The 18,510-nt window shown below is 37.0% G+C and overlaps 2 protein-coding genes across 8 annotated transcripts in view; one reads left to right on the forward strand and one right to left on the reverse strand.

The window, feature by feature from the left end:
• Positions 1–382: 382 nt before the first annotated feature.
• On the forward strand, positions 383–5,812 carry degs2 (delta 4-desaturase, sphingolipid 2). Its single transcript, XM_039668895.2, has 3 exons — positions 383–550; positions 3,115–3,857; positions 5,011–5,812. Exons 1-3 carry the CDS (start codon positions 469–471, stop codon positions 5,152–5,154), a joined length of 969 nt encoding a protein of 322 aa, XP_039524829.1. The 5' UTR covers positions 383–468; the 3' UTR covers positions 5,155–5,812.
• Positions 5,813–6,595: 783 nt separating this feature from the next.
• The window catches only part of evla (Enah/Vasp-like a), a 32,789-nt gene continuing 20,874 nt past the window's right edge, over positions 6,596–18,510 (reverse strand). For 4 of the 7 annotated variants that reach the window (XM_039668836.2, XM_089120424.1, XM_039668828.2 and 1 more), the window contains 11 exons: positions 13,463–13,520; positions 12,899–12,960; positions 11,091–11,870; positions 9,153–9,397; positions 8,917–9,020; positions 8,778–8,814; positions 8,628–8,670; positions 7,928–7,988; positions 7,334–7,394; positions 7,177–7,234; positions 6,596–7,085 (listed from right to left, as the gene is read on the reverse strand). In XM_039668836.2, the coding sequence (XP_039524770.2) occupies positions 7,048–7,085; positions 7,177–7,234; positions 7,334–7,394; positions 7,928–7,988; positions 8,628–8,670; positions 8,778–8,814; positions 8,917–9,020; positions 9,153–9,397; positions 11,091–11,870; positions 12,899–12,960; positions 13,463–13,520 (1,547 nt within the window). In that variant the 3' untranslated portion in view covers positions 6,596–7,047. The remainder of the gene's footprint in view (positions 7,086–7,176; positions 7,235–7,333; positions 7,395–7,927; positions 7,989–8,627; positions 8,671–8,777; positions 8,815–8,916; positions 9,021–9,152; positions 9,398–11,090; positions 11,871–12,898; positions 12,961–13,462; positions 13,521–18,510) is intronic. The other 3 variants (XM_039668869.2, XM_039668859.2, XM_039668850.2) reach the window with 1 other exon arrangement.

Here is an 18,510-nt window from a genome sequence, read left to right on the forward strand (position 1 = left end):
GCTATTTGAAGGAATAATCAAACAAATAACGCCCCCTCGCGGAAAGGTGACGTAAACCTGTCTAGACCAGAAATACAGGACTGTGTGTCTGTGACACTGACATCTGCTTAAGTATATTATAAAGAAGAAGGGGGAAAAAAAACCCACTTCACTATAGGCCTACATTACGTATATTGTCGCTCGTAGGATTACATTTTTAATCACATTGCCAAACATTTCACAGACAAGGGTTTTGCATCTGTGGCTAAATGTAATTTTCCAATTGGGACGAGGCAATTTGTAGGCTACATGGGCTACTGTAGTCAACGATCTCGTTACTTTGTTAGGGTTTCGGTTGAAGTTAGTTACCGTTGACATGAACTCTCAGGCACACCTCTACTCCTCTTATCTAAGAGGGCGTGTGCGAAACAAGTATAGTAAGCGAAGAATCACCTGAGCTCATTACACCACCGGCACACAAGTGTGAAAATGGGGAAAGCAGTTGGACGCTGGGACTTTGAATGGGTTTATAATGAGCAACCGCACACATGGAGAAGAAAAGAAATTTTAGGTAAGCGTAAATCAAATGACTGGAATATCGTTACGTCAGCTGAATTCGTTAAAACACGCTGGTGAAGTCATGATTTTGAATATCCGATTGACTTGAGTTTAGATTAAATGTCTAAATAACCATTTGGGAGCGTGTTAAATTTTGTTATTCTGCTGTAGTAGCATATTAGTGTTAGCAAACATATAGGCTAGATATATAGGCTAGTTCAAATGAAGCACTTTATCTCATCATGAGTGCCATGGCATAACTCAAATAACTGATTATTGAGGAATTTGGACAATTAAGATGACGTTTTAATTCTGATACTATAATTTCATTTTAAAAAGTAGCCTATATTAAATATAGTTGGCCTACCCAATATGAAAACATGCTGGTGAGCGAGCGTGGGTTTTAGATGTGTGAAGAGGGAGGGTAATCTCAATTTTTTTTTTCTATACTCTGTCGTCGTATATATTATGTATCCAAAATATAAACTCAATTACTTATAATTGAAATCAAGCGCACTTTGCCACATCTTTAGTATAATGTGGTTAGGGTACACACTGCTGTAGACAGGTGACACACACAGATGATGTGTTCCTGGATCACATCTACCAGACAATGGCTTTAGGGGATAGTAATTTGAGTAAACCGATTCAAGGCATTATTGGCACAATATCAATGGGTCTTGCTTGGTAACAACATTCTAGTCTTATGGCCATAACAGTGAAGATAATGTCACAAGCTCAGTTCCCCTATAAAACACATTTATGAACAGCTTGGAGATTTCACTACAAAAAAATGACATGATATAAGTCCAGAGAATTTTTTTTCTTTTTTTTTCCACAGAAATGTGGAATTAAAAAGTGTATGCTATTTTGACAGATCTAATTGAACTGTAAGAACTTACCCTTTACTGCAATTCTCCATCAATACCCCCCCAAAACACGCCTTGATATTGACTGATATTGTGAAGTCGCACGAGTTTTACACCTCAAGCTCTTTAATGTGTATTCTTCTATCATCTTTAGACTATTTCAGAAGGCATAATGAGCCTGACTACAAACTTAGGCATATAAATATTTGATATTTTTTGAGTAACAGAAAAACTTAGTGTTAAACATGTTTGGTGTCAATGCAATCCAAATCACTTATCACAATTATTATTGTTTTGCTAAAAGACCAATCCTTTACACCAATACATCACCTTGGATTTTTTTTTAAGCACCTGGCAGTTGAGTTTGTGGTACTTTTATTTACACGCTTTATTGCATTTGGCTACTCCTTACATGGATGAACTTGCCCAATGTTCAGATGGAGGTTGTATTACATAGGCTTACTTTAAATATGACAAGCTGAACCTGTTTTTTGTGTTTATGTGACAGTAAGACACGACAGGTGTGATCTTGATCTAGAAGGGTAGGGAAAAGTGCATCCATGAAACCGCATGTGTTCAGACTCCAGCCACAGGTGCTTGTTTTGTGAGTGCCATTTGTTTGCCATATGTAAAATGTAAAGAAAACACATACCCAGATGATTTATCATATGGAACCGAAACCATTTTTGTTTTTCACTGAGGGTCTCATTTTCACTGATTGTGTCAGTATTAGCCTAGATGAAAAAACAAAATATGATTAATATGTTAGCATTCACAAGCATAAACCATTAGAGAACCTAGCAATATGGACCATTTGCAGTCAGATATTATGCAAATTGCATGAAGAAAAAGTGTTAAGACAGATTTGCATTCAGGTCGCATGTTATTGGTGAAAGTGGTCACTTTGACATGGATATTTGTGGAACTGCTTTAAAGAGATCCTGAAGCAGTGGATGATAAACAGAACATTAGCAGGGCAAACAAATCCACTAATTAAAAAGCACACTGTTAGGGGAGCTTCTCCCATGTGGGGAGAATTAGTTAGCTATTGGTTGACTACATAGTGCTTGAACATGCATAATTGGGTTACCACTGGCAACTGTAATAAAGTTGTCATCATTTTTGCAAAGCTAAGTATAAATAGCATGCACTTTTTATTTGTTAAAAATAATCTGATTCAAGTGTGATGCAAGCATAATTATTTTGAGTGTTCATTTAATGAGGCTTAATTTAAGTAAAATCTTTTTTTAATGGAAGTACAACACATCCTGAACCTGAATAAGACTTCAATAAAGATCTATAATTATCCCGTAACAAGAAACACATTCAATGAGCTCAAGCAACAGTTTATAGGGTTTAAAATCAGTCTTTTGAAGGTTTTTTTTAGATGTCAATATAGGAACTATAATGGAAAAGGTTTTTACTTGTGATTTTTTTGATTCCCCACCACTTGGATCAAATGAGGGACTGGTAGTTTTGTCTCTCATATCACTCTGGGTTCTCTTTCTGCTCGCATTATAAAACAAGTTGGCATTTTTTTTAAATATTATTTTATATATGCATGTGTAAAATTTGTGTGTGTGTGTATATATATATATGTGTGTGTGTGCACATGCGTGTATATAATTAAAAATAATGATCAAAAAGTTTTTTTTTCTTTTCAAATTAATAATTATTTCATATTCTTGACATTGTACTCACTCTACAGCAAAGTATCCTGAAATCAAGTCTTTGATGGGTCACGACCCCCAGCTGAAGTGGGTCGTGTCAGGGATGGTGCTCACCCAGCTGCTGGCATGTTACATGGTCCACGAGCTCTCCTGGAAGTGGGTGTTGTTTTGGGCGTATGCGTTCGGTGGCTGCATCAACCACTCTCTGACCCTAGCCATCCATGACATTTCACACAACGTGGCCTTTGGCACTAAAAAGGCTCGCTGGAACCGCTGGTTTGCCATGTTCGCCAATCTCCCCATTGGCTTGCCTTATTCGGCATCCTTCAAGAAGTACCACATCGACCACCACCGTTACCTGGGAGGAGATGGCTTGGACGTGGATATTCCGACCGACCTCGAGGGCTGGTTCTTCTGCACCCCATCCAGGAAGGTGCTCTGGCTCTTTCTCCAGCCTTTGTTCTACGCGCTCCGTCCGTTGATCGTGAACCCCAAGCCCGTGACCAGGTTGGAGATGCTGAACGCAGTCGTGCAGTTTGTGGTAGACATTATCATCTACTATTTTTGGGGACTCAAGCCTATAGTCTATCTAATTGCTGGCTCTATACTGTGCATGGGCCTGCATCCCATCTCTGGACATTTCATTGCTGAGCACTACATGTTTATGAAAGGTCATGAAACCTACTCTTATTACGGCCCTCTCAACTTAATAACCTTCAATGTGGGATACCATATGGAGCACCATGACTTCCCCAGCATTCCTGGCAGCAAATTACCTGAGGTACGAGTTTGGCTGTATTCCATTGTTTTTAGGGATGCACAATATCAAAATCAAATAAAAGTCGCTTTTACACACTACAAATAGTTCACTTTTAAAAAAAACTTTTGCTGATAATTTACTCACCCCCATGTCATCCAAGATGTCCATGTCTTTCTTTCTTCAGTCGAAAAGAAATTAAGGTTTTTGATGAAAACATTCCAGGATTTTTCTCCATATAATGGGCTTCAATGGGAACCAAACGGTTCAAGGTCCAAAAGACAGTTTCACTGCAAACTGTTCAAAGGGCTTTAAACGATTTCAGACGATGAATAAGGGTCTTATCAAGCGAAACGATCGCTCATTAAAAAAAAAAAAAAAGTTTAAGTGGTCGCCTTGTTCTGTTCTGTGATGCGCGTTCGTGACTCGTTTATCAAAATATAAAAACTTATAAAACATAAACTTTTTTTTTTAAAAGAGCGATCGTTTCGCTTGATAAGACCCTTATTCATCGCCTGAAATCGTTTCAAGCCAAGAAATTAGCAATTAACAATTCAATATCAAATACCTGCTTATACAATGAAACAGAAAACATGGCAGTTTACAGTTGCTGCCTTGGTTTTCCTCACTCGAGTCATACAACAGACTCTTTATCTATAAGTTCATAGGTGTGGTCCACTATGACAATAAGCTGCCATTACCAGAAGGAGACCAGATTTTTAATTCTAAGTACGTTTACTTTTCAGAGTACTGCTCAAGTGGAAATGTAATGGTAATGTAATGCTTTGTATTGATTTTGTCACTGTTACTGATTAAGAGAAAGAATGTGACATTTGGTGCTGTGAGACTAACTAGAAAGACAGACAAATATTTGATGAACTCCTTTTCAGGCTTCATCAGTGTCCATATGACAATTTAATTTCGCCCATAGCTTACAGACAGCACACTTTCAGTGAAAAAGAACCCAAAGTCTGTAAACCAATTGCTTAAGCAGTACATTGTGTCTGTTAATGTTTAAACCGTTAAGTATGATAGAACTACATACAGGAAACCAGCACTCCACCTACGCTTTACACTCTAGCTGCAATATCCTTCATTCACATTGTCATTTAAAACATAAATAGAAATTTCATAAGTAATATTTATGATTTATTTATGGATCTTTCTCATTTTACAGGTCAAGAGGATTGCAGCGGAGTACTATGACTCTCTCCCTCAACACACCTCATGGATGCGAGTGCTCTGGGACTTTGTGTTCGATGACACCATCGGGCCCTACGCCAGAATCAAGAGACAATACAAACTTGGCAAAAAGGAATAAATTTGGTACTACTGATCAAACCAAACGTACTACAATGTATTTATAAAAAAAAGTTCTGCACAAATTGGCAAATGAAAGATAATTGGCACTCGCCTGGTTATTAGTTCAACGGGACGAACCTTTTCACACATGAAATGACAAACTTCTTCATTCTGTTACAGCATTTCATCAGATCCATCTGAACAATATCCAAACTAAAACTTCACATTCCCTGCACCTGGGACCATGTTCAATTATTAAGATTATCAAAGCCCAGTTGACCTTCTCAATTTCCATATATTCATTCCTTCCAAAGATGTGAAACTTTGTTTGAATATTGTTCTTATGGTATACATGTAACAAAATGAATGCATTAGTTTGTGCATCATTGCCAATACTCACTCTCTATCCAACTACTGAGATGCCAGTTAAGATGTACCTGAGGAAAGAAGAGCTGAGATGAAATGTTTAAGCAGACTTTAAATTCTTTTTCATCAGTGACGCCTTTATGAAAACCAAATATATCGTGTTGTGTAACTTAAGTCTTTAAATAATATAGTTTCATGAGTTCTGTCTTTTGCACTGACAGTTTAATTCTGAACACCACTGTGATAGATATGTAATATATGGAATATATTTGTTCAGCACACTGTTCAATAAATTTCTCTTATATATCATATGAATCGAACAGATTTTGCAAGGTGGTTGTTGAATATTCAATGAAAATGCAAGATATTTTTTTTAAATAAAAGCACAGGACAAGGCTTTTTAAAAGGGGGAAAAGCTTTTAAAGTTCTTTTAATTCCATCAATCTCTCACTCTCACCATGTGAATAATTTAATTGTAATTTTTGTGAAATCAACATCAACTTTTAAAATCAGGATCAACCTAATTAAACCAGGATACATTGTACGATCAAACAATTCTTCCAATAATTCATCTCACATTGTTTATATATATATATATACACATGTATATTTTTCCATGTCCGTCTCGTGAGCTCATTGAAAGAGTGTCAATATTTAACCTCATATCTTCAAATGAATTTAAAACAAAATTCTAGTGAACTTCTGGGACCTCGTTTATAAAATGTTGCGTAGAAACCATCCTACATTTGATCTTACCATAATTTCTCAAATGTGCGTTGTTGTGATTCAGAGAAATGAACGTGCGTACGCCTATCTTCCAGATGTGAAATCTATAAATCGAAAAAAATGATCTTGAAATTGTGAGCAGCTGAATAGCTGGATTTTAGCATACGCACACTTTAAACTCTGCGCATACACACCTTTTATAAATGAGGCTCCAGCATTGGCCAAAAAAAAAAAACAACCAAAATATCCCAGACTGTTTTAACTATAGTAGTTTTCTGACAGTTTACTAGCACAAATGTGCACACTTTATACTTATTAAACCCAATGATTAAGAGCAGTAATATAAAATATAAAAGGTTGACAATAACTGTCGTGCAACTTTGTATCTCTCTCATTTAATATAATACAATTCTTAACAATAATAACAATGACCGATGAAACAATATAAACTTAGAAAACAAAAAAAAAATATCTTCATTAATTTCCAACATGTTGACTTTAAGACTTGAAAGAGCGAGAGCAGCAAGCTGCACAGTGGATGTCTCAACGATCATACTGGAGGAAATAGAAAATTCAGTGTGAAGGTCTGTATTTCCATCTGTCCGTTCATTCGCTCATCCATACACACTCATTCACTCACTCTTCTGTTCCTCAGCTTTCCCTTGTCCTTCTCAGTAATTCCTTGTTTCTACACAACATTTCTGCAAATGAATTTTCCGTACCATTGCAGACATGCTGCGAGAAGGTTTTCAAGTGCGCGTTCCTGTTCTTCCCCGAACCTTCAGTCGTTATCAGTCGTCCTCATTGACATTTCATAAGACTATGTGGAGCCAATTCTCAGCAGTTCCCTTCTAATGGCTAAAAGAAAGACAGGAAAAATGTAAATATTCTGCAAAACTGGAAAGATATGTACATGTTTGTTTTAAATGATTCTCTCCCCAAAACATACCATCAATGATTTCTTCTTTTACTTTCTGCAATTCCCGCACAACCTCCTCCAAGATCTCCTTTTGAACACAACAGATTTTGTAATAGTTAGCAGACCAGTCCGTCCTCATTTTTTTCGCAATAATAATAATCCATTTTGAATGATAGTTTGAACTAACCTGTTTCATTCTGTCAAAGTCAAATGACTCGGCATCACTGCTGCTTCCGATTGGTTTCGCCCTTTAAAATATTCATCATAATTATTTAAATACAATTTGAATGATCAAAAATGTACCGGCAAGTCATATTTGCTGTAAAAAAAAAAAATCTAGATGTATTAAATATTAAGATGGCTTTCTGATGTAATCTCAGTTTTTATAAAGGATTCAAAGAAGACATTTTCTGTGTGTTTACACAAGCATTCAGTGCAAGCTTACAAAACATAAAACCTACATTTTGCAGTTGTCAGAAAGCGAGTAGAATCAGCATTTGCATTTTGGTCATTGCAAGCTCATGGTGCCCTTTGCTTTACTTCCTTAACATGACCATTTGTATTGACAACCGAGGCATTTACTCACGTATGCAAACCCTAGGCTTGACAAAATCATTCATTTCCCTGTTCTGGTGCAATCCGTTGTGGAATGCCTTCATAAATGTACGTTTTAAAAGGAACCGAATGTTGTAAAATGACAAGAAACATTTCAAGTCAGGAGATAAAGAACTCACGGTGGAAAATGTAATGTTTACTGCACCATAAACCTGTTCAAACATACCTTGTCACAGCTGAAGACTTGTCTACAGAGTTTGCCCGTTCCCATGGCTTCTTCACTGGATCTAAGAGGAACATTTAAATAATGGATGATTCTTCTGCTCACCAAACCTCAATACGCATCATAATTTAACATAAAACATTTTTAATTCAATTAATCATTTTAAAAGTTTAAAAATTCACTGTCTTCAGATCAAAACAGGCAAAGAAGCAGCAGAAATAAACAATATCATAAGCATATGTAAAGAACGCAATCACCGACATTTAACACTATTTAAATAAAATTAGCTTTTTGCTCAAAATGTGGATTTTTATAAAACACATTTTGATAAAAAAGTAATGCATAAAGCTAGATTTTTTTTAATTTATTTTTAAAGCAGAGGGTCTGTTCTTTCTTTTGACATATTGCATGGTCAGACATATTCATACAACAAAATATTCTGGGGGCCATGACATTTTTTATAAAAAAAAAAATACTGGCGGGTTGCTGGCAATTTTTTTTTCAAAAATGCTTGCGGGTTAAATTAGAAATATTATTTTAAATTGTAATATTTTAAAATATGACTGTATTTATTGTATCTTTGATTACAAAAAAACAGCAGTGGTGGCATGATATCTTTAAAAAAAAAAAAAAATCTTACTGATCACAAACTTTTGAACGCTATTACTAAATTAACAAAAAAAAAAAAAAAAAGAAACACCACCTGAATTTTGTCCACGGGAGGAAGGCGATCCATTAGACTCCTCCTGCAAGAAAGAGATATCAGTCTGATGTGATGTAAGAATAATCACAGAATAATAATAGAATTATACAATAAGTGTGTGTTAAAATGAATAGTGTACAAAAATCATACATTTTGACTTTCTTCTGGTTTCTCGGAGGCCTTCCTCCTACAGAATGACCATATTTAACATATTTATTCAAAGTTTGCATTACCACAAGTCATGAATCATTAGTTATGAAAAAGAGACAGGAAATGGATGTGGTCTGACCTCCGTGCTAAAAGAGCATTCATCTCCTGCATGAGACCCTCTCCACCTCCGCCACTGCCCCCACTGGAGCGATTGGCATCGTTCTTGCAACTGTTGTCCTCCGGCTACAGAAGATAAAACATGGAATAATCAGGCACCAAGATACCCTTATCATCATACTTATTGCATTAAAAAATAAGAAATATGTGAAACATGTTGAGGTCTGGGAGAGTTTGGGAAAGATATGTGCCACGCACCCGCTGAACTTTACGCAGCTTGGCACCAGCTATAGCTGCAGCCAGGCCCGCCGGAGCAGGACCTCCACCAGCCGGCAGTGGAGGTGGGCTAGGAGGGGGTCCTGTGGCAGGTGGGGGCGGCCCGGGTGGGGGAGGCCCAGGAGGGGGCGGAGGGGCCGGTGGACCCGCCATGGATGCTGAGGTAGGGGGGTGAATGGGAGGAGTGGATAAGACCATGGAGGGATGTCCTGGTGGGACGGGAGGACCTGTTGGAAGAAAGGAAAGAATCACTGTTGTATTCTAGACTGAGTTCTTAAGTGCATATTCATATTCATTGCAATGAAATAGACAGCAATGGTGAACATACGTGTTCACTTAATTGTGAAGTGTTTACATTTGGATCACTAGCATTTGCAAACAGGTTTCTGGTTCTCGTCATCTGGTATAGGTCAGAAACACAGATAGCCCCACCCCAAACTCGCACCATTAGCTGAGTCACTGTGTCGGCGGACACTCCGACAAACACTGCATATGTTTGGATAGCAACACAGTGTTTTACAGTTTTCAGGGAAATATACCTACATATGGACTGAGCAGTATTTTTTTTTTCTTTCTGCTGGCTTAGTCGGGCTGGTGCTTTCAATTTATTACTCAGGCCAGTACATCCAAAACAATGGCAAATTTTTATTTTTAGCTACAAACATTTGTCATTAAATGACGTGTTTCTTAAACATACACTGCTGTTCCAAAGTGAGGCACCATTAAGATTTTTTTTTGTTGTTGTTGAAAGAAATGAATACCTTTTTTCAGCAAGGATGCTTTAAGTTCTTTTGAACTTTCTATTAATAAAAGAATCTTGGATTTGTCATAAGAAAAATGACAGTTTCCACAGAAATACTAACCAGCACAACTGTTTTCAACATTGATAATAATAAGAAATATTTCTTTAGCATCAAAACAGCATATTAGAATCATTTCTGAAGGATCATGTGACACTGAAGACTGGAGTAATAGCTTCTGAATTTTTTTAAAATATATAACATTTGTAATATTTCACAACATTACTTTATGTAACCGTGTTTTTGATTAAATAAATGCATTAGTACGCATAAGAGATTTCTTTTAAAAAACTTCTTCTTTTAAAAAAATCTTACCGACTACCAACTTTTGAATGGTTGAATATGGTTACCATACAAAAAACATAAAACACACTGCTAAAAAACAATGATATTCAATACAGTTCTGATTGGTTTGTAGTTTTCAATTAATTTCTTCCAGGGAATTTTTGCAAATTTGACAAAACCTCATTCAGCCAGATAGATAACATACCTTGGTGACAGATCAGCAGAATTTGAATAATAATACATCAGAGAAAACTAAGCATTTAAATTTCCAAAGTGCAATTTACATTCAGTGGAGCAAAAGAAAGAATCTGTCAAGTGGCCCAATACTCTCTAAAACTGGCCCTGGGTCAGCAGGCTATATCCACATTGTCACCACACATTTTACATTCATGATCTGCAAAGTGCAAAAGCTCTCAGAAAAAAATTGGAGAGAAAAGGGAACATAATGTTAGTTTAAAGTGTGACGCATGGCATTAACAATACAAATAAATCACCTTTGAGCAAACACAGATGAACATTACTGTGATGTATATGTTTACTTTAAAATCTTAAATTCTACTTCCTCTATTCAGAACAACGAAGGTGAGGCAGCTGCCGTTTGTTCAAATGATCTGCTGTCTGTGATTTTTGTCGTATAACACAAATACAAAAGCCAACTGCCTTATTGACAATGCTGACGGGCCGGTATTTGCATATGGTTTCAGTACAAAGACTGTTCTGTTCTCATTGGATCAGCATGTCATCAGCCCAATTCCACTGGACAGGTGTGTGAAGTCTTTTTGTGGTGGGCAAATAATTACGAAGGGGGCAGCTGATGGGTGTCTGAAATACTTACTGCTGGACGCTGTGGTGTTCTGATAAACAGGCGAAGGAGACGTCTTGTGAGAGGTGGGTGTGGTGTCGAATGGGACTGTGGCCTGGTATAGCTGCTGCGGGTAGAGGGCGGGGCCTTGGGTGGGCTGGCCAATGAGAGGGGGCAGGGGGCAGGACAATTCTTGGATGGGATAGTGAGGGTTCAGTGGTGCACTGGAGGTGACCTGCAAAGTAGGGTTTTGGTATGGGTAGCACTCCTCTCCCTTGCCATTGGATGACTGCTGGTTGTGTGTTACGGGCACAAAGTGGGAAGAGTTAACGGGAGCTTTGGGGCCACAAGTTGGGCCGTTGTTTAGGGGTGGCAGGGGGAGAGCAACAGGCAGGGCAGGTTGTTTGACTGGTACTGCCATTCCAACGGAGGGCGATGCAGTGGGTACAGGGGCGTACATGTGGCTAGAGGACCAAGTGGCGTGTTTGGGGTCCAGGTGGGCCGCTGGAGGAGAAAGAGGGATTTGCTTGACGTTGCGAGGTGGAGGGGTGACACCTGGCTGTACGGGGGAGAAAGCAGAAGCCAGAGAGGTGGATAGCTGGGAAAGCTGCTGGGCCTTTTTTTGAGGGGAGTCCACCGTGCGGTAGCCGCTCTCCCGTTCCTGGGAGGAAGAGGAGGCGTGGGAGGAAGGTGGCATGGGGTTAAGGTGAGCATAGGAAGGGGGGAGAGTGTTAGCCCGATACAGTCTGAGGTCATGCGGAGAGGTTTCGGACTGAGAGGCAGATGCTGACACTTTAAACTGAAGGGTGGAGACTAAGAAACGGAGAAAGAGACAAACGGTTCAACACAAATGACAAACGAAAAGAGAGAAAATATGAGTGACAAAAAAAAAATCAAGCATCAAAGTGTATAAAGGAACTGAAAAAGATGAAATGTGAGCAAAATATATGACTTTTAAAGCTTGTTATATGCTACAGGTGAATCTCAAAAACATCTCGGTCAGATTTCAGACAAATAAAAATGGAGAAATAACAAAATTAATTTCATTGTAACTCATGTATTTTCATGATAATTAAACACCCTCTTCCAAATACTCATTACAATAATGTTAAAACTACTTTTCAGAAAACAATATTAGTTCTTCTCAAAGTTGATTCTCAATTCATTCATATTACTGTGCCACAAGTATTAAAATTAATAAAGTTAAAGTACTCAAACCTATTTTTTTTTTACTGAGCACATATATATATATATATACATATAAATAGTACTAAATAACTTATTAATGTAAATATAAATAAAAAACTATATTCAACAACTACCATGATATGAATTGAAAAATGTAAATATGTAAATTGTCAAGTATATTATTGTTATATTTTTGAATGACATAAATGACAATGACATCTGTATAACAGTACTGACAACAGGGATTAATTATCATGAAATAATGCACAAATTTTAATTGTCCAACAACAGGCTTAATTTTATTGACATGTTTCATGAGATTCACCAAAACAGAATGCTGTTAATGGCATTATGAAAGATGACTGTTTTGGCTGAACTGATTAAAGCTTGGGCAGGCGATGAAACAGAAAGAGAGCATGTGTGTATGATAGACGATGGGCAGTGTGTGCTGTTTGGAACAGGGATCTGTTCTCCGGCCATGGAAATTTGATATTCCTCAGTGTTAACACTTGTCCAAGCAGCCACTAAAGCCTGCAGGGTTAATCTGTAGTGGTTTTATGAGTGTGTGTGTGTGTGTGTGTGAAGGTGTGTTTTAATTGCACAGCATGTAGTCTCGTATCATATTCCACCGAGATGTGGCATTTTTAGCCTACCTGCAGAACCTGATGTTCGTCGTTCCCTTTCCATCTGCATCTGATGCTGGTCCATTATTTGCCTAGAAACAAATGTTAACTCACTTAAAAATAAAGTGAAATCTAAACACTCTCAATCCACTGAATAAACTGCTTACTGACACAAAGACATGCTCACTAGAAAGCAAAAAAATGTATGTGTATTATTCACAGTGTGTCCTGTTGAGCTCAGCAAGTTTTAAATAGGCTAGATTTCTGCTTTGCATCTGACCACTAGAGGGCTCAATTTTAAACTTCATGTCATGACAGCAATTCAGAGGTGTTCTCAATCTTCATGACAGCCATGCTGAGTGCAAAACCAATGTATTGATGAGTCATTTCTGAACAGGCAGGATGGTGCTCAAATAAACAGGCATATTTTGATGAGTCTTCACACATTTCAAGGAAACCAGAAAAACATTCCACACTACTTTAAAGGAGGATCTTGTGTAATTCAGGACAGTCTCCAGTTATTAAAAAAAGCTCGATTAACATGTTAAAGATGTCTCAGAAAGAGTAAATGCCATCATTAGTTACGGTCCGCACCTCCTCTGAGCATCGGCATCATCAGTCACCGGTCCATTCTGACGATGAGCTGCTGGACCTGAAGAAAAAGAAAATAATTGTACCTCATATAGGTTTTATTTAACTGTCTCTCAGGAACTGTAAAATGTGTCAGATTGCATTCATATATTCTGACACCAAATGCTAGACTTGATTAGTACAAATGTTTTCAACCAGTTTTGTTTCAAGACAGATTTTACATTGGTCAGCTGGTTTATGTCATCATTACTGCTGCCCCAACTCTCTGGAATTCAATTCCCCAACACATCCGCGACCTCTCATCATTACACGATTTCAAAAGTCACCTTAAAATGTATCTTTTCGCTACTTGTTTCCCTTGATTTCTATGTTTATGTTCCACTATCTCAGTTTATTTTTATTGTTTCTATGTACTTAACTCTAAAGCGACATGAGAACTCTGAAAGGCGATATATAAAATAAACATATTATTATTGCATTCTTCGTATGCAGTATAGTTTATAAACGACACAACAATACATATTGGTGAGTTCAAATCATGCTGCAGTTAACTCTGTTTAATACAGTATGAGTTATGCGCTTTCTTTTATTTTTGGTAAAATGGTAAATGGACTGCATTTGTATAGCGGTTTCACAGACCAGATGGCCACGAAAGCGCTTTACATTTTGCCTCACATTCACCCATTAACTCACTCATACACCGACGGCCGTGTCAGCCATGCAAGGCGCCATCTACCTCGTCGGGAGCTTAAGTGTCTTGCTCATGGACACCTCGACACTTGGTCAGGTGGAACTGAGGATTGAACCACCAACCTTTCCGGTTTGTAGACAACCTACATGAGCCACTGCCACCCTGCTTTTGTATGGTTTTCACAAATCAGGGTATGTCACAAAAAACAGTTCATCTCATCTGCCTAATTTGACTAGCTAACTGACAACTGAATGAGTTTGATTAGAAACAGGCCTTTGACAACAACAGCAAAAAGATATCCAAGTGCTAACTAATCAAACTACTACAGTCCAATAAATCCATCATGAGACCAAACCATATTATGCCAAAACAACTAAACAATAATCTCATGTCACAATTGCTCCTCATACCAAACACCTCATCACTGGTAGATTTAGCAGTCATTCTGAAGCAACCATAATTGTTCTGTTGAACTTGTTGAGCTCTGCTAATAATGGTAAACATGGCTCTCAGGTTACTGAGATGATGACTATTTACGTCATATGACATTCAGGATCTCAGTATGGGGCATGGAAGCTCAAGGGAGGAAGGAAGGCCCTTCTGTTCAGAGAGAGGCCCTTAGCGTAGCCATATCTAATGTGGTTGATAATCTTTGGTTGCTAGGTGCCATCAAACATAATTGAGTTTACCTCTATGATCTACTGTGAAATTTAAGGTGGCACTATAATGAGCTGTTCACACAGCTAGAGGTTCTCAAAAACGCTGAAAAGGGTGCATTGGACAAATACTGTACATGCATGTAAAGAGAGAAAAAATTAAAAATATATATTTATTAAACTGTATTAAAATCTTCTAAAGGCCTGTTCATGCCAAGAACGATGAATATAATTATAACTAAACTTTTGAGCTAGCACAGCTACAACCAACCCAACATGGAGGAACGATATTATTGCAATGACAACCATTTTTTCCAGATGATGAATAATAAAAACACTGACAGCCAATCAGAATCCACCTGGCTTTAAAGAGCTTGAGATTTTAAGTGGTAGATGACATAAGAATGGACAAAATTACAAAAAGTGGCTTTAAGGCCGGTTCAAGCCAAGAATAACAACTATAAGATAGTGCTGTCAAATTGATTACTCGTGATTAATTGGGTCTAACATAAAAGTTTGTGTGTATGTTGCATGTGATTGACTGAGATTAATTGATTTGACAGCACTACTTTATATATATTATTCTTGGCTTGAACTGCCAATTTTGTAATTTTGTCTATTCAGTGACTTCATCTGCCACAATAATGTCATGTATTAACATTTCCTTCTCAAATACTTGTCAGCAAATATTAATAGACAATAAATTATATAGTAAATATAATCCCTTAAATTAAAATTTTATAATGCACAAATACCACATTTCAAAGTTTAATTCTACCAAGAATCAGTAACATGGATCAAGACAATCACTTTTTAATTTTGTCGTATTTTTGCAAAAGGAATCAAAGTCAATATCGCAACATTGTTTGAACACCTTACTTTTAGTACAAATTTTTCAAATTTTCAAATTTAAAGATTTCTAAATATTTTAACCCTTTTTATAACCATTAAGCATTAAACATTGTCTCATTGCCATATCCACATTACTTCAACGTTGAAACAACTGGCAATATTTCAACCACATTTAGTTGACCATCTGCTGACAAACAATAAAAAGCAATAAAAAAGCACCACCAGATGTCTTGAAGTAACAAAGAATTACACTAATCACAGTGGTGGTATTATGTTTTCTATAATACACCTAATAAAGGGACCACAGCATTTAAAGCATAAATCTCATAGCAGAGGATCATAAACAGCAACTTGCACAGAGCATCAAAAACATATAATAAATACTAAATACAGTTCTGCTTGATTAATAAGGAAGTAAAATATGGCATTTCTTTGAACAGTTATCACAGATTGAGTAAATAAGCATGATAAATGAAACAGTTTCGAAGACCTTGGCATTAGCAGTTGATCAGAAGACAGGTGGGATTCTGCTTCTACATTTAATGATTAAATGATCCGTGTCTGGAGCTCAATTAAAAGTCTCAATTAATGTAATGCCATTATGCAGCGCCATATCCTAAAACACTTAATGACTTCCAAAAATAATAAACCAAGGTCCATATTTTAATGAGAGTACAAAAATATCCCTGTCATAATTCTCAGTGTAATAAAACTATGCTTATTTAAAAAAAGGAATAACTATATTAAAGTATGTGCTCATGCTGATTCCAAGAAGAAAAACAGCTTGTCATTGGCTAAAAAAATTAAATAAATCTGAATATACTGAATATCAAGTCCCTCAAGCAACAGGAATGGGAATATATTCATGTCACACGAAAACAGCATTTCACACAATGTCGTGCAGATGGTCTCATTTTATCTGTCCCTAAATCACTGATGAACATCATAACAGACACTATAAAGAGAGAAACTACTGAAACTCTTGAAATATAGAAAACATCACATACATCTCGGAAAAACTTCAAGTTAGTCAACTTGATCATATAAAAAATTAGTCAATATAGGATCTCTATACATATGGACAAATCAGATGATCAAGCTTACTCAGACTAAAACAGATATACAATATCATTTCACTGAAACCGCATGGGTACTATGAGAACTTGGTATTTTTTTGATAGGCTAGAGACAGCCAGGAAAAGAGGAAATTCAACAGCTTGAACAGAACTGATGTACACACAGAATTATGAAATGCCAATTTGCAGACCATAGATCATTCGAATCCTCCAAATCCTGTTGAGTATATTGGATATAAACAAATGCAAGTATCTTTCCGTAAGGAGTTTAGCCCATTAAGTAGATGAAATATCTTTTTATTGACACCTCTCTAACAAAATATAATGCTGTGTTCTAGATTCAACCATAATGCTCGATATCAATTAAGTTGTGCACTGTGTAACCAGACAGCGTATAAAGCAAAGATATTACTCCTGATCACATATCCATCTCTGCTGCAGGTCCTGGCAGCGTAATACACTGTGTGGTTTATTTCATAAACTTGATTGAATCCCTTGCAATAGCAACATGCTGATAAATGGCTGCAGTTTGAGTGTATTAAAATGGTTGGTGCGACTGATGCTGAATAAAGTTAATGGGTTTTTAGTTTTGAGTGCCTCTCGAGACTCGAATGTGGAGCTCTGGGTTTTATTGTGATATATGGTCAAATACTTAAAAAGCTTTGGAGGGGAAACACAAAAAAAAAAATCATACGATATATTTGCAATCAAACTTTTGTGAGGTCAATATGTACAGTACTTTATGACACACATTTGATGGTTGCGTGCAGCACTCCCTTTGTACCAAATACCCTCGTGATCATTGAGCTGAGTTGATGACGTCAACTGAGATAACAAGTGGAAACACAGATACAATCTGATTGGATGAGGGGAACCGCTGGTCATTTGTTTGATAAACCCTACCATTTTTTTTTATAAACACACCACATGCATAATATAAATCAGTATTTTAAAATGTTAACCTAAAATAAAACCTGTAAATGTAAGTGTTATGTAAGGTATAAATAACAATATAGTCAATGAAACAATTTCTGTCAGCTGTTTAAATTTTTAGCAAATAATTAATATAACAAAGTGTCAACAACAACAACAAGAACTGTAATAGCAATCTTATTATTTTGTACTTTTATTAATGATATTACTTTTATTATGTTTTTGTTGTTTATCTTTTTTCCCTATTTGTCTTTGATGTGATATATGATATATATGAGTCAATCAATGGGGTATCCTATTTAAATATTTAAAAATAAAACTACCAGCAGTATTAATTATGTTATGTTTCACTAAAAATTTTAATTGGTTTTCGAATCCCAAACGGCCAACACAAAAGACGACAGTCACGACAAAAACAAAATCTTCACACCTCATCAGAATCTTCTGACAGGCATCGTGCCAAAAAACACCACAAACCCATCCTTCATCAAAGAAACCACATCGCATTAATATGTGTGACTGAACCCTCAACAATACTTACTGCTGAGTTTTATTACTCTGGAGCTGATCCGTCGGTTTGGTCCCGGGGAAAACTCCGGTCCAAGCATGGCTCCACAGCCCTATTAGGTGCCTTTAATCTATGTACATATATCTATAATTGTGCAGTTTGAGCTCCACTGCCAGGTGGGAACTGGTAATAACAGGCAGGACTCAGGACAGGTGAGTTCAGGCAGGTGAACACCAGCTTCTCTCTTCTTTGCATGCTGAGGTGCGAGCAGCACTTCTAACAACCTTTCCAATCTGCCCACCCCAAAAAGCAAGAAACATGCAGCACCCGTGGTC

This window comes from Pimephales promelas, chromosome 15, assembly GCF_988280905.1.
Source record: "Pimephales promelas chromosome 15, fPimPro1.hap1.1, whole genome shotgun sequence".
NCBI lineage: Eukaryota > Metazoa > Chordata > Actinopteri > Cypriniformes > Leuciscidae > Pimephales > Pimephales promelas.

What these genes read in the sequence shown, in the direction of transcription:
- degs2 (XM_039668895.2), top strand. Translation starts at nt 469, where the DNA reads ATGGGGAAAGCAGTTGGACGCTGGGACTTTGAATGGGTTTATAATGAG. An exon ending in GAGAAGAAAAGAAATTTTAG is followed by an intron (nt 551 to 3,114) that starts GTAAGCGTAAAT and finishes CTCACTCTACAG; the next exon opens with CAAAGTATCCTGAAATCAAG. An exon ending in CTGGCAGCAAATTACCTGAG is followed by an intron (nt 3,858 to 5,010) that starts GTACGAGTTTGG and finishes CTCATTTTACAG; the next exon opens with GTCAAGAGGATTGCAGCGGA.